Source organism: Ovis aries, chromosome 3 (assembly GCF_016772045.2).
Source record: "Ovis aries strain OAR_USU_Benz2616 breed Rambouillet chromosome 3, ARS-UI_Ramb_v3.0, whole genome shotgun sequence".
NCBI lineage: Eukaryota > Metazoa > Chordata > Mammalia > Artiodactyla > Bovidae > Ovis > Ovis aries.
Window position 1 is genome coordinate 212,689,730 of NC_056056.1, and position 13,912 is coordinate 212,703,641.

The 13,912-nt window shown below is 46.7% G+C and overlaps 1 protein-coding gene across 3 annotated transcripts in view; it reads right to left on the bottom strand.

Annotated features, from left to right (window-relative positions):
- The window catches only part of TULP3 (TUB like protein 3), a 30,312-nt gene that overhangs the window by 4,459 nt on the left and 11,941 nt on the right, over nt 1–13,912 (bottom strand). For 2 of the 3 annotated variants that reach the window (XM_027968001.2, XM_027968002.3), the window contains exons 2-8: nt 13,654–13,705; nt 7,020–7,254; nt 6,142–6,315; nt 3,428–3,561; nt 2,843–3,040; nt 452–564; nt 111–225 (exon numbers count right to left, since the gene is read on the bottom strand). In XM_027968001.2, coding sequence (XP_027823802.1) covers nt 111–225; nt 452–564; nt 2,843–3,040; nt 3,428–3,561; nt 6,142–6,315; nt 7,020–7,254; nt 13,654–13,705 — 1,021 coding nt within the window. The remainder of the gene's footprint in view (nt 1–110; nt 226–451; nt 565–2,842; nt 3,041–3,427; nt 3,562–6,141; nt 6,316–7,019; nt 7,255–13,653; nt 13,706–13,912) is intronic. The other variant, XM_027968003.2, reaches the window with a different exon arrangement.

Here is a 13,912-nt window from a genome sequence, read left to right on the forward strand (position 1 = left end):
GGCGGATCACAAGTAAACCTGAGCACACAGGGAAACAAGCATGGCGGGGCGGGAGGGGTGGCAGCCTGTGAGCCCGGGGCTGGTCAGGAGGCCGGCAAGATGGCACTCACGTAGCACACGGCGGCCAGCTCCTGACGCATGTAGGCCTTCTCCACCAGGCCCTGGGCCTTGGCCGGGCTCACACCGTGGTCATACACGGTGAACTTAGTCCCCATGAGGTTGGACCTAGAATCAAGAGGAAAGGTCACCACAGAGCTCTGTAACTTTCTCTCATTTTGAGTCACTCTCTCAAAGATTCATCCTTAAAACATGGAGAGGCCTTGGGCTTTCTATTAACTTATTTCTTTAGATGGCATCAAACCAGGTCACTGTAAAACCAGCGTGGACTTGCTTTGAGACTACAGGAATCAAGCCCCCACAAGAAGAGGACGTGACATGAGGCTGCCCCCACCTGAGCTTGCCAATATAGCTCTCCCCTTCTCGGGACAGGTCTGTGGGGTCCGTGGAGATGAGGTAGTTGGATGTCTTGCTCTTTTTCCGCTTCCTACCTGCAAGAAGAAATATCTAGAAAAGGAAAAAACATTTCAGTAAAAAATGCACTCAAGAGCTGCCAGGTGTGTATGTGTGTCCTACCTATTCAGTGAACAAATATCCAGCAGCTGCCTGTCCTATACCAAGCAGTCCCCCTCTGGGTCTTTTCTATTTTTAAACCGGTTTAATTTGCTTTAACTTTTCTTGTAGAAAAGCCACATGGTGGCTACAGCTGGAGTCCTCTGCACTGAGACTCCAGTGTGGGTCGTGCTCAGCGCATTCTCAGACACTCTCCCTTCAGAGCCTGGGGTGAGGCGGCCCAAGTCTTGGCGACGACATCAGAGATGATTTCAGCACAGCGCCCGGGGCGGCGTGCAGCCCAGCCACAGCACAGCGCTGTTCACGCTGGCCAGCTGGCAGCTTCCAGGCATAGGAGCAGAGGCTATGCTAGGGTCCCAGGGCGGGGGTGAGAGGCGCCAGCCAGGAGCCGAGGGGCCGGTCAGCCTGCAGGATGGAGTGGGGCCTGCTGATCCCACTCCCAGCGGCCTCACCACACAAGGACTGGAGAACCTGGCGAGAACCACGGCCTCACGGATGGCAGCAGTGACCTCCCTGAAGCCCCAAACACCCAGACCAGCCTCTATGCACTGGAACCCCAGTGGTGATGACGCCTGGCCCCTGGTGTGCAGGCTGGCACGTGTTAAACTCATGCATCATATTCAAAACCTAGTCCTGGAAGGGTACTCCCAGGAAGAAGTGAATCATCTCGGGTTCCCAGATGGACAGGCACAAGACGGGGCTTCCGCAGAGCCTGGATGAGGCACCCAGCTGAGCGAGGGGCCCCCACTCCCTGTCCCTGACCTTGCTGCTGTGTGCTCTATGGCCTTGGGCCCTAGGTGCCACGGTGGAAGCCCCTGTGGTCTCCTCTCCCAGGGCCCTGGGGCCTCCAGCCCTTTCGCAGCACCAGCACATCTGCCGTTTGGGGTTTTCTCAGAGAAGACCAATCTCTAGGTCTTACCACTTTTTCTAATCCTGATTATGCCTCTTAGAATTCACCACCAGAGTCTCCCAACTGCCTAATTTTTCTAAATTCACTAGCCTCAGCCTCCACATCATCATCTGTAACTTCACCCCTAAAACCTCCACTGACACTTTATTTATTTGCTTGCACCAGGTCTTAGTTGCGCCATGTGGGATCTAGTTCCCCGACCAGGGACCAAAGCCAGGCCCCCAGCATTAGGAGAGTAGAATCTTAGCCACTGGACCTCCAGGGAAGTCCCACTCCACTGATATTTTAAACAGGCTTCGTGCAGTTTCACGAGAAGACGGCCTCTACCCTGGAGAGGCAGGACCTTGGACACTGGGCCCCCCGCTCCCCACCGCACTGCCCTCCTGCTGCACTGTGTTAGTGGCTGTTCTGAGCTCCTGTGGCTTCAGAGATGTGGGTACCATGGTGTGGACATCCTTCCCAAACCCTGCTGAACCTGGAGAGTGACAGGGAGGTGGGCGAGGACAGTACCCGGGGGTGGGGGGGCACTATGGAGTCAGACAGGTTGAGACTGATGTGGGTGATGTGGGTGCTCCCCGAACCCCAGTCACCTTGCCTGCACAGGGGGACAAGGACTCCTGTCTTACAGCGCTGTCTTATGGGTTCCAGGTGATGACACACACAAAGCCGGGGCACACGCCTGGTGCGCAGCACACACGCCTGGTGCGCAGCACACACGCAGTGAACAGCGGCTGTCAAGAGCACTGACACCTACTACCACCATCTTATTTCTAGAACCTTAAAATCATCCACTTAGACCTGGTATTAACACAAAATAGGGTGGTCACTAGCAAATACTAACTGCCTCAAATTTAGGGTAAATTAGAATTTCTAGGATGCAAAATAAGACATTTCACTGATACGTTTTTGTTTTTCCAATTCCTCCTATTCCCTAAAATGTACTCTCTTTTTCCCACACTGGCATGTTCTACCATGTAATAAGAATAAAAGTCTAAGAGCACGCTGGAAACCCCTGCACCCCAAAAGAAGGATGGAGGTAAAAACATCATTTAAATATTCTCCTCCATTTTATGACTCCTTGATAAAACTCTCTTTCTTCTGGGGCGGGGGTGGATTTTGACTATTAGACTAGGACCTCTTTGAAGACAGTGAGAACACTGCCCCGGACACTTGTAAGTTCACCCTCGTTCCTGCTGACTAGGTCTGAGACTGGTGCCCCCCAACCCCTGTTGCTAAGACCATCACTGTCCCTGCCCCGACAGCACACTTCCTTCCATCTCAAGATAAGAGCCACTCGCCTACCTTGCGATCCTCATCCTTTTCCAAGTGCATGTAGTAGGTGGGGAAGAGCCCCCGGTCCATTCCTTTCTTGTCCCGGGTTATCCGGCACTTCACTGTGACACCTCGTGGGGCAGGACTGTATGCAAAGCCTTCCAAGTCCTCCATTTCTCCCAGCTGAATGTCAGAGTGCGGGGATGCGGTCCCGGAGGCCCCTGTGCCCTGAGAGAGCAACCACAGCTGGGTCAGGAAACCTCATGTTCTCTTTGAGAAACACTTAAAGGACAAATTAACTTACAAATTAACTTACAAATTAACTTAAAAATTAATTTACCCATATGTCTTCCGTCTTCTGACAAAATAAGGAAAAACTCTGAGAAGTTGAGTAAGTATGTGACCACTGGGAGTAATGAAGCAGAGAAGTACGAAAATGGGATACAGCTTTACAAAAGCTGGCTGAAGACACAGGAAATAGAGTCGTGGGCTCTAAATATAATTCCAGCTTAAATCCTGGAAGCAGCCCTCATCCAGTGATGGCACTTAAACAGGTAGACGTGTCCAGCAAGCAGCGAAATCAGCCCCAGAGGAAGAAGGTTCAGGACTACACACCGGGGCTGGCTTCTGGTTGGATGCAGAACCGGGCCTCTCTGCCTCTGAACACGGCGACTGAGACCTTAGTTGGTTCCCTTCTCCTTCTTCCCCATCAGTCTCCTCCTCGTCAAAGTTCAAACTCCCTGAGATCCCTGGCAGAAAGGGAGAAACTGTTTTTAAAAAAGGCCAGAAAATCTTTGAGCCAAATATAACTTTAACTCCCTTGCTTAAAACATTCCAGCTGTTCTAACTTAACACACGGCTCTTTTATGCACATTCTGACAACTCTTTCTTCATATTCTCACCTACTCCATCCCTCGTTTTCCCTGCCCACTTCTGCCACCCTAATTTGAGCCTCTTTAAAACATTCTATGAGAGAAAATATCTGCAAATCATACATCTGATAAGGATTAATATCTAGAATATTTAACTCAACAGCAATAAAACAAACCCAATTCAAAAATGGATCAAGGACTTGAATAGACATTTCTCCAAAGAAGATACATAAGTGGCCAATAAGCATGATAAGATTCTCAACATCACTAGCCATTAGGGAAATGCAAATCAAAATCACAATGCGATACCACTTGACAAGCACTGGGATGACTACTATAAAAAAAACATACCAGGCTTCCCTGGTGGCTTAGTGGTAAAGAATTCGCCTGCCAATGCAGGTGACACGGGTTCTATCCCTGATCCAGGAAGATCCCCCATGCCGCAGGGCAGCTAAACCCCTGTGCCACAACTACTAAGCCCGTAGCCTACAGCCCGGGAGCTGCAACTACTGAAGCCCGCCACCTAGAGCCCGTGGCCCGCAACAAGAGAAGTCGCTGCACTGAGAAGCCCCAAAACCACAACTAGAGAGTAGCCCCAGCTTGCTGCAACTAGAGAAAAGCCTGGGCAGCAACAAAGACCCAAATAAATAAGCCAAAATAAATAAGTAAAATAATAAATTTTAAAAAACAACAACAAAAACCCAAAACCAGAAAATAAGTGCTGGTGAGGATGTGGAGAAACTGGAACCCTCATGCACTGCTGGTGGTGATGCGAAATTATGCGGCCACGGCAGAAAGCAACATTGTGGTTCCTAAACTAGACATACAGAACTGCCCCAGAGTCCACCAATCCCACCTCTGGGTATGTTCCCAAAAGGAGGAAGAGAGACACAGACAGGCACGTGAACAACCGATGTGCAGAGCCGTGTTCTTCCCAATTTTCAGATGGTGGAAACAGCCCAAATATCCAGCAACCGATGAATTAACAAACCGTGGCACAAACGCAAATGGAACGCTATTCAGCCTTAAGAAGGAATGAAATCCTGACGCCTGCTGCAACATGAACGCATCTTGAAGACACGATGCTAAGTGAAAGCAAGTCAGACACAAAAGGCGGAAGCCCCTGTGATTCTTCGTGCGCTGTGAGGGGAGAGGAGGAGCTGGGGAGGCAGAGTTCACCGGGGACAGAGGCTCAGTCTGTGAAGGTAACAAAGGCCTGTAGACGACAGTGGGGAGGCCCAGGAGGAGCAGTTCTGCCCAAGACAAAGAAGCAGAGCTCCGCTTGAAACCCAACCCTCTTTCTCTTTGGTCTCTGGGGTAAGGCTGCCCCTCATACAATAGCTGGCACAGCCTCCAAATCGTAACTGGCAAGGAGACCGAGCAACAGGCAGTCCTACCCATCTCGGAGGAGGGACCACCATGAGCTCTTTTCACACAGTTCACAAATAAATGGTATCAAGTTTTTCTCAAGGACACCCAAGGATAAGACTAAGGCCAGGAAAACATACATCCACATGAAAATGTATGCACAACTATTTACAGCAGCGCTATTCCTAACAGCCAGAGTGGAACCACCGCAACTGTCCATGAGCTGATGACAAGAACAAAAGATGGCTTATCTGTACAATGGAACGTCACTTGACTATAGACAGGAATGAAGCACTGACAGGCCAGAACGTGGGTGAACTCTGAAAACCTGACGCTGAGTGGCAGCCAGGCACAGAGGGCCACACGGCGTGTGACTGCTGACGTGACACCCCAGAATCAGCAGGTCCACAGAGAGAGGGAGACCGGTGGCTGCCCATGGATGGGGCGCTGAGAATGCAGGAAATGAAGGGGGGCAGCTAACAGGCACGAAGTCCTGTGGGGTCAGACGTTACAAAACGGAGAGCGCTGATGGCTGCAGGCTTCTGAGTGACACACTGAAGGGCCAATCAACTGTTGGCTTTAAGTGGGTGAACTGTGTGTTATGTGAATTATATCTCAATAAAACTACCATTTAAAAGATTTGTTGCTTTGTGACGGACATTTCTTTTTTCTTCCCTAAAATGTTAACTTTTGGGGGTGGGTAGCAAAAAGGCACAGAACTCTTGGGACCTCACTCTCATACGGGTATCTTCATTTCTACTACGCTTTCTTCTTTTCTGTAGAAGTACCGTTGACTTACAACGTTAGTACTATGTTTTCAAATGCCATTTTATACTAAAAACTCAGTTTATGTGAACATGTACCTTAAGACAGAGATCAAGGATTTCTCCCAAACTTGTAAGACAAGCAAACGAACCTCCTCCACTTGAGGAACATTATCTTCCAAACTGACACTTCCTGAATCTTGGTCTAGAGAGCACCTGCCTCCTCCACTTCATTCTTCACAGCACGGAGTAACTCTTGTCCAGCCCACACCTGACGTCACCCCAGCTCAACCAGCTCACGGCCTCAAAGCCGGGACCCCCTCACCGTGCTTTCGGAGAACCTCCTGCAGGTCCGGCTTGGAGGCGGGGTCCTGTGCACTCTCCCCATCTGCGCTCCCTTCAGTGTCCTCAGTGGCAGAGGAGCCTACCGTGAGAACGTGAAGTCTGGTGTCCACATCCTGAGCATCCGGCTTCAGGAAGGCAGCAGGACCATCAATGCCTAGGAGCCCAACGAAAAGAAACAGAAGCCGGTATTATCCGCTCTGTGGCCAGGTGGTTTTGGTGCATGTTATCCGAATGAACACCCACCAAATGGGTTCACTTCTCCAGCCTTAACCTCCACGAGGACATCTGTTAACACAGGAAGCCACTCCATTAACTGTGTTCATTTTATCAAGCTGCCCTGACTAGAGGCTAAAGTGTTAATAAAACGCACCTGATGCTGTGTTTCAGAAACTTAAAAAAGAGATGGAAAGCAAAGCAGGTCCTCTGGACTCGAGGCCTGGTCCAGGCAGGCGGCCAAGGGCTAGCTTTGGCCGTGTTTAACCCTGCTCTTTCTCGTCCCTGCTGCTGTTGCTGCTGTCCCCCGAGTCCGGCTACTGGAGGAATGGTTGCCTCTCTCTGCTCCTGGCTTTATGGTTCACTCTGCTGGGAGACAACAACCAAGCCTGCCAGCTCCTCAAATGGGCTGTTCTGGGGGCTTCCCTGGTGGTCCAGTGGTTAAGATGCATCACTTCAATGGGGAACTAAGATCCCACACTCATTCATTTTACAGATAAAACAACTGTTCCAGCATGGCTGTGAACTTTCAGGTATCCTCCGCTGATTGGACCACTGTGTTTATCCCAACTCAAAAGCCTAACTGTGATTATAAAGATTATGAAGGGACCTGGTAACGATGCTAATAGCATCCCTCTGGCCCACCTGAAAAGGCTCTGCCTTCCCCCAGGTCTGTGAGAGCCCTGCGGCAGCGGGAGGGGACGCTGCCTGAGCACACACCCTGCAGGACGACGCCACCGTGCGGGGCCTGAGGTTCCACCAGCAGAGCGTGCTCCTCGCAGCCCCTCGGCCTTGCCCGCCGCGGCCGGGCCTCCAGGTTCGGCTGCACCATGAGCGGCTCCAGGCGCTTCTTCCTCTGCTTCTTCTCCAGCAGCGCTCTCTGGGGAGGATTGAGAGGGGACAGCCAAGGGGTCGACCACCAGGTCTGGCTACTTCAGTATATACAGTCTTTCACAGATCCTTACAGAGCCTCTGGAACTTACATTCTCCCACTTAAGAAGTGGGAAAAACAGGCACAGAGAGGGGGGTAAGGATCCATTTACTTCATTTAATAAATACTAAACACCTATAAAAAGCCATCTAAAGTGATACAAATGCATTTCTAGCCAAGCTAAGACCATAATTCAAGTATATTAAAAATATATAGTAATTAACATATTATCAAATCACAATCACAAGTTTATATAAATACATATGAGTGGGAAAAAGATGAAGGAACACGGTAACGGTGATTTGTCTAGCAAGTAGAATATGGATGATTACTTTTCCTTTTCCTAGTTTGCTAAATTTTCCTACTTTTTTAACTGGAAGAAAAAAAACTTATTATCCTTTAGGTGTGAAGAAAAGGGGACCATCCACCACTGTTGGTGGAAATGTAGACTCTTACAGCTGCTATGGAGAACAGTATGGAAGGTCCTTACAAAACTAAAAACAGAACTACCATATGATCCAGCAATCCCACTCCTAGGCATACGTCCAAAGAGTATATGCCCTTGAAAGGATACATGTACCCCAACGTTCACTGCAGCATTCTTTACAATAGCTAAGACATGGAAGCAACCTAAATGTCCATGGACAGAGGAATAGAAACAGATGTGGTACACATATATATAATGGTATATTATTACTCAGCCATTGAAAAGAAAGAAATAATGCCATCTGAAGCAACATGGATGGACCTGGACATTATCATGCTGAACGAAGTAAGTCAGACAGAGAAGACAAGTATCTTGTGATATTGCTTATATGCAGAATCTAAAAAAAAAAAAATGATACAAATGAACTTATTTACAAAACAAAAAGACGCACAGATTTAGAGAAGGAACTTATGGTTGCCACGGGGAAGGCACAGTTAGGTAGTTTGGCTGGACATGTACACACTGCTACATTTAAAACAGATAACCAACAAGGACCTTCTGTACCACACAGGGATATCTGCTCAATATTCTGTAATAATCTAAATGGGAAAAGAATTTGAAAAAGAACAAATACATGTATATACCACAGAGCTGACTGCTGCCACCTTGAAGCACAGGCTGCCTGAAGACCATTGGCTCGTGCTCCATTCTGGGTGCACATGAGAAGGCTGGATCCCTCCCATGTGGGGGCCTGAGAGGCAGTGGACTTGGTGAGAGGCCCCACAGAGGCACCATGGACACCAAGGGCCTGGTAGGGGCTCTGGAAGCCACACGGCCCCAAGAACGTCTCCCTGGACACAGGTGAACTAGGTTCCACCTTTGAAGTAATTTACTGCCTTCCAAGTCCTCTTACACAGAAGAACTATACAAAAGAGATCTTAATGACCCAGATAACCACGATGGTGTGATCACTCACCTAGAGCCAGACATCCTAGAGTATGAAGTCAAGTGGGCCTTAGGAGCCATCAACATAAAGCTAGTGGAGGTGATGGAATTCCAGCTGAGGTATCCTAAAAGATAATGCTGTGGAAGTGCTGCACGCAATATGCCAGCAAATTTGGAAAACTCAGCAGTGGCCACAGGATTGGGAAAGGTCAGTTTCATTCCAATCCCAAAGAAAGGCAATGCCAAAGAATGTTCAAACTACTGCACAACTGCACTCATCTTACATGCTAGCAAAGTAATGCTCAAAATTCTCCAAGCCAGGCTTCAGCAATACATGAACCTAGAACTTCTAGATGTTCAAGCTGGATTTAGAAAAGGCAGAAGAACCAGAGATGAAATTGCCAACATCCACTGGAATGGCTGAGTTTAACTCAGATGACCATTATATCTACTACTGCAGGCAGGAATCCCTTAGAAGTAACGGAGTAGCCATCATAGTCAACAAAAGAATCTGAAATGCAGTACTTGGATGCAATTTCAAAAACGACAGAATGATCTCTTCATTTCCAAGGCAAACCATTCAGTATTATGGTAATCCAAGTCTATGCCCTGACCAGTAACGCTGAAGAAGCTGAATGGTTCTATTAAGACTACAAGACCTTTTAAAACTAACACCCCAAAGAGATGTCCTTTTCATTATAGGGGACTGGAATGCAAAAGTAGGAAGTCAAGAAACACCTGGAGTAACAGGCAAATTTGGCCTTGGAGTACAGAATTAAACAGGGCAAAGGCTAATAGAGTTCTGCCAAGAGAACGCACTGGTCAGAGCAAACATCCTCTTCCAACAACACAAGAGAAGACTCTACACATGGACATCACCAGATGGTCAACACCAAAATCAGATTGATTATATTCTTTGTAGCCAAATATGGAGAAGCTCTACACAGTCAGCAAAAACCAGACTAGGAGCTGACTGTGGCTCAGATCATGAACTCCTTATTGCCAAATTCAGATTTAAACTGAAGAAAGTAGGGAAAACCACTAGACCATTCAGGTATGACCTAAATCAAATCCCTTATGATTATACAGTGGAAGTGAGAAATAGATTTAAGGCACTACATCTGATAGATAGAGTGCCTGATGAACTATGGACAGAGGTTCGTGACACTGCACAGCAGACAGGGAACAAAACCATCCCTAAGAAAAAGAAATGCTAAAAAGCAAAATGGCTGTCTGAGGAGGCCTTACAAATAGCTGTGAAAAGAACAGAAGCAAAAAGCAATGGAGAAAAGGAAAGATATACCCATTTGAATGCAGAGTTCCAAAGAATAGCAAGGAGAGATAAGAAAGCCTTCCTCAGTGATCATTGCAAAGAAACAGAGGAAAACAACAGAATGGGAAAGACTAGAGATCTCTTTAAGAAAATCACAGATACCAAGGGAACATTTCATGCAAAGATGGGCTCAATAAAGGACAAAAATGGTAGGGACCTAACAGAAGTAGAAGATATTAAGAAGAGATGGCAAGAATACACAGAAGAACTGTACAAAAAAGATCTTCATGACCCGGATAATCATGATGGTGTGATCACTCATCTAGAGCCAGACATCCTGGAATGTGAAGTCAAGTGGGCCTTAGGAAACATCACTGTGAACAAAGCTAGTGGAAGTGATGGAATTCCAGCTAAGCTGTTTCAAATCCTAAAAGATAATGCTGTGAAAGTGCTGCACTCAATATGCCAGCAAATTTGGAAAACTCAGCAGTGGCCACAGGACTGGAAAAGGTTGTTTTCATTCCAATCCCAAAGAAAGGCAATGTCAAAGAATGTTCAAACTACCGCACAATTGCACTCATCTCACATGCTAGTAAAGTAATGCTCAAAATTCTCCAAGCCACGCTTCAGCAATATGTGAACCGTGAACTTCCACATGTTCAAGCTGGTTTTAGAAAAGGCAGAGGAACCAGAGATCAAATTGCCAACATCTGCTGGGTCATCAAAAAAGCAAGAGAGTTCCAGAAAAACATCTATTTCTGCTTTATTGACTATGCCAAAGCCTTTGACTGTGTGGGTCACAATAAACTGTGGAAAATTCTGAAAGAGATGGGAATACCAGACCACCTGACCTGCCTCTTGAGAAATCTGTATGCAGGACAGGAAGCAACAGTTAGAATTGGACATGGAACAACAGACTGGTTCCAAATCGGGAAAGGAGTATGTCAAGGCTGTATATTGTCTCCCTGCTTATTTAACTTATATGCAGAGTACATCATGAGAAATGCTGGGCTGGAGGAAACATAAGCTGGAATCAAGATTGCTGGGAGAAATATCAATAACCTTAGATATGTAGATGATACCACCCTTATGGCAGAAAGTGAAGAAGAACTAAAGAGCCTCTTGATGAAAGTGAAAGAGGAAAGTGAAGAAGTTGGCTTAAAGCTCAACATTCAGAAAACGAAGATCATGGCATCTGGTCCCATCACTTCATGGGAAATAGATGGGAAAATAGTGGCTGACTTTTTTTTTTTTTTGCTCTAAAATCACTCCAGATGGTGACTGCAGCCATGAAATAAAAAAGATGCTTACTCCTTGGAAGGAAAGTTATGACCAATCTAGACAGCATATGAAAAAGCAGAGACATTACTCTGGTCAAGGCTATGGTTTTTCCAAGCAGTCAAGTATGGATATAAGAGTTGGACTATAAAGAAAGCTGAGCGCCAAAGAATTGATGCTTTTGAACTGTGGTGTTGGAGAAGACTCTTGAGAGTCCCTTGAACTGCGAGGTCCAACCAGTCAATCCTAAAGGAGATCAGTCCTGAGTGTTCACTGTAAGGACTGATACTGAAGCTGAAACTCCAACACATTGGCCACCTGATGCAAAGAGCTGACTCATTTGAAAAGACCCTGATGCTGGGAAAGATTGAGGGCAGGAGGAGAAGGGGACAATAGAGGATGAGATGGTTGGATGGCATCACCGACTCAATGGACATGAGTCTGGGTAAACTCCGAGAGTTAGTGATGGATAGGGAGGCCTGGCGTGCTGCTGTCCATGGGGTCGCAAAGAGTCGGACATGACTGAGTGACTGAACTGAACTGACTGGATCATAGAAAAAGCAAGAAAATTCAAAAAAAACATCTACTTCTGCTTCACTGACTTCACTAAAGCCTTTGACTGTGGATCACAACAAACTGGAAAATTCTGAAACAGACAGGAATACCAGACCACTCTACGCCTCCTGAGAAACCTGCATGCATGTCAAGAAGCAACAGTTAGAACTGGACATGGAACAATGGACTGTTCCAAATTGTGAAAGGAGTACATCAGTGCTGTATATTTAACTTATATGCAGAGTACATCATGCGAAATGCTGAGCTGGATGAAGCACCAGCTGGAATCAAGATTGTCAGGAGAAATATCAATAACCTCAGATATGCAGATGATACCACCCTTATGGCAGAAAGCGAATAGGAACTAAAGAGTCTTTTGACGAAAGTGAAAGATAAAAGTGAAAAACCTGGCTTAAAACTCAACGTTCAAAAAAACAAAAAACAAACAAACAAAAAAATGAAGATCATGGCATCCAGTCCCATCATTTCATGGCAAACAGAAGGGGAAACAACAGAAACAGCAACAAACTTTATTTTTGGGGGCTCCAAAATCACTGCTAACAGTGACTGCAACCATGAAATTAAAAGACACTTGCTTCTTGGAAGAACAGCTATGACAAACCTAGGCAGCATACTGAAAAGCAAAGACATTACTTTGCCAGCAAAGGTCCATATAGTCAAGGCTATGGTTTTTCTAGTAGTCATGCATGGGTGTGACAGTTGAACCATAAAGAAAGCTGAGAGCTGAAGAACTGATGCTTTTGAACTGTGGTGTTGGAGAAGACTCTTGAGAGCCCCTTGGACTGCAAGGAGATCCAACCAGTCCATCCTAAAGGAAATTAGTCCTGGAAATTCATTGGAAGGACTGAGGCTGAAGCTGAAACTCCAATACTTTGGCCACCTGATGCGAAGAACTGACTCAATGGAAAAGACCTTGATGCTGGGAGAGAGGAAGGCAAGAGGAGAAGAGGATGACAGAGGATGAGATGGTTGGATGGCATCACTGACTCGATGGACATGAGTTTGAGCAAGCTCCGGGAGATGGTGAAGGACAGGGAAGGCTGGAATGCTGCAGTCCATGGGGTGGCAAAGAGTCGGACATGCCTGAGCGACTGAACAACAAAAAGTCCCATTATGAGGTCCAAAAGCAACGTAAAGGAGCAAGACAGCACTTGGAGGTATTTTTAGTCACCTGTCACTCCAGACACTGATGGCTAATGATCCTACGTTGGCAGACTGGATGGACCTAAAGAATTTCCTGAATTAGAAAACACTCCTATGAAAGTAACACATGTTGGATGTAAGATTCTAGGCTGACTAATCAGGACTCTCACAGTATGTGACAACACAGAATTGCATTTATCTCTTCCATCATGCCAATATTTAATGAAGGACTACAATGGGCCCAGCCCTAGGCCAGGACCTTCTGATGGAAAGGTCATCATCAACAGACTTCATGGAGAAAATGAACTTAAGTCAAATCATTGCAAATAATAACGCATAACTGAAAAGTGGGACCAGTACTGTGAGAAAATATTCTGTAGGCAACAGAGGCTTTTAAGTAGCACAGTACCATTTTCAGATTTGCATTTTAAGATTAAAAAAAAAAAAAATCTTGCAGTTACATGAAATTACAGTGCAGAGAGGTATTTGGGCAGCAGTTTCATATTACTACACAGAAATACAGTGTAAACATTTTTCTAATTCTTATGACAGATGCCAAGGAATCTTTAGTGACTATAAGTCCAAGGCCAGTTTTAACGCTGATATCCTCAAAGCGCTTTGGCCTTGCTGCAGCCACAGTCAGGCCCATCGGCTTCCTGGCCAGGATAAGCTGTCCACATCTTTCAGAAGAGGAGCCTCTGCTCACCTGGTTATCCAGTTTCAACTGCCTGAGCTTCATGGTCTCATCTTCAAAGGCACTGTTAAGAAAACATGAAAGCACTTAGAGAGAAAATCCTCTTAAAACCCCATCAGTCTTGTCATTTCCGTGTAGCTAACTACTCCTTTGGGCCATCTGGAGCCAGTCGAGTCTACCTCAGGGAAGCGCCGGCCTCCACGGGCTGCCCTCACTGACCGCAGGAGGACCGGCCACCCTTCATGCCACACGGTCCAGGGGACCTGACGAG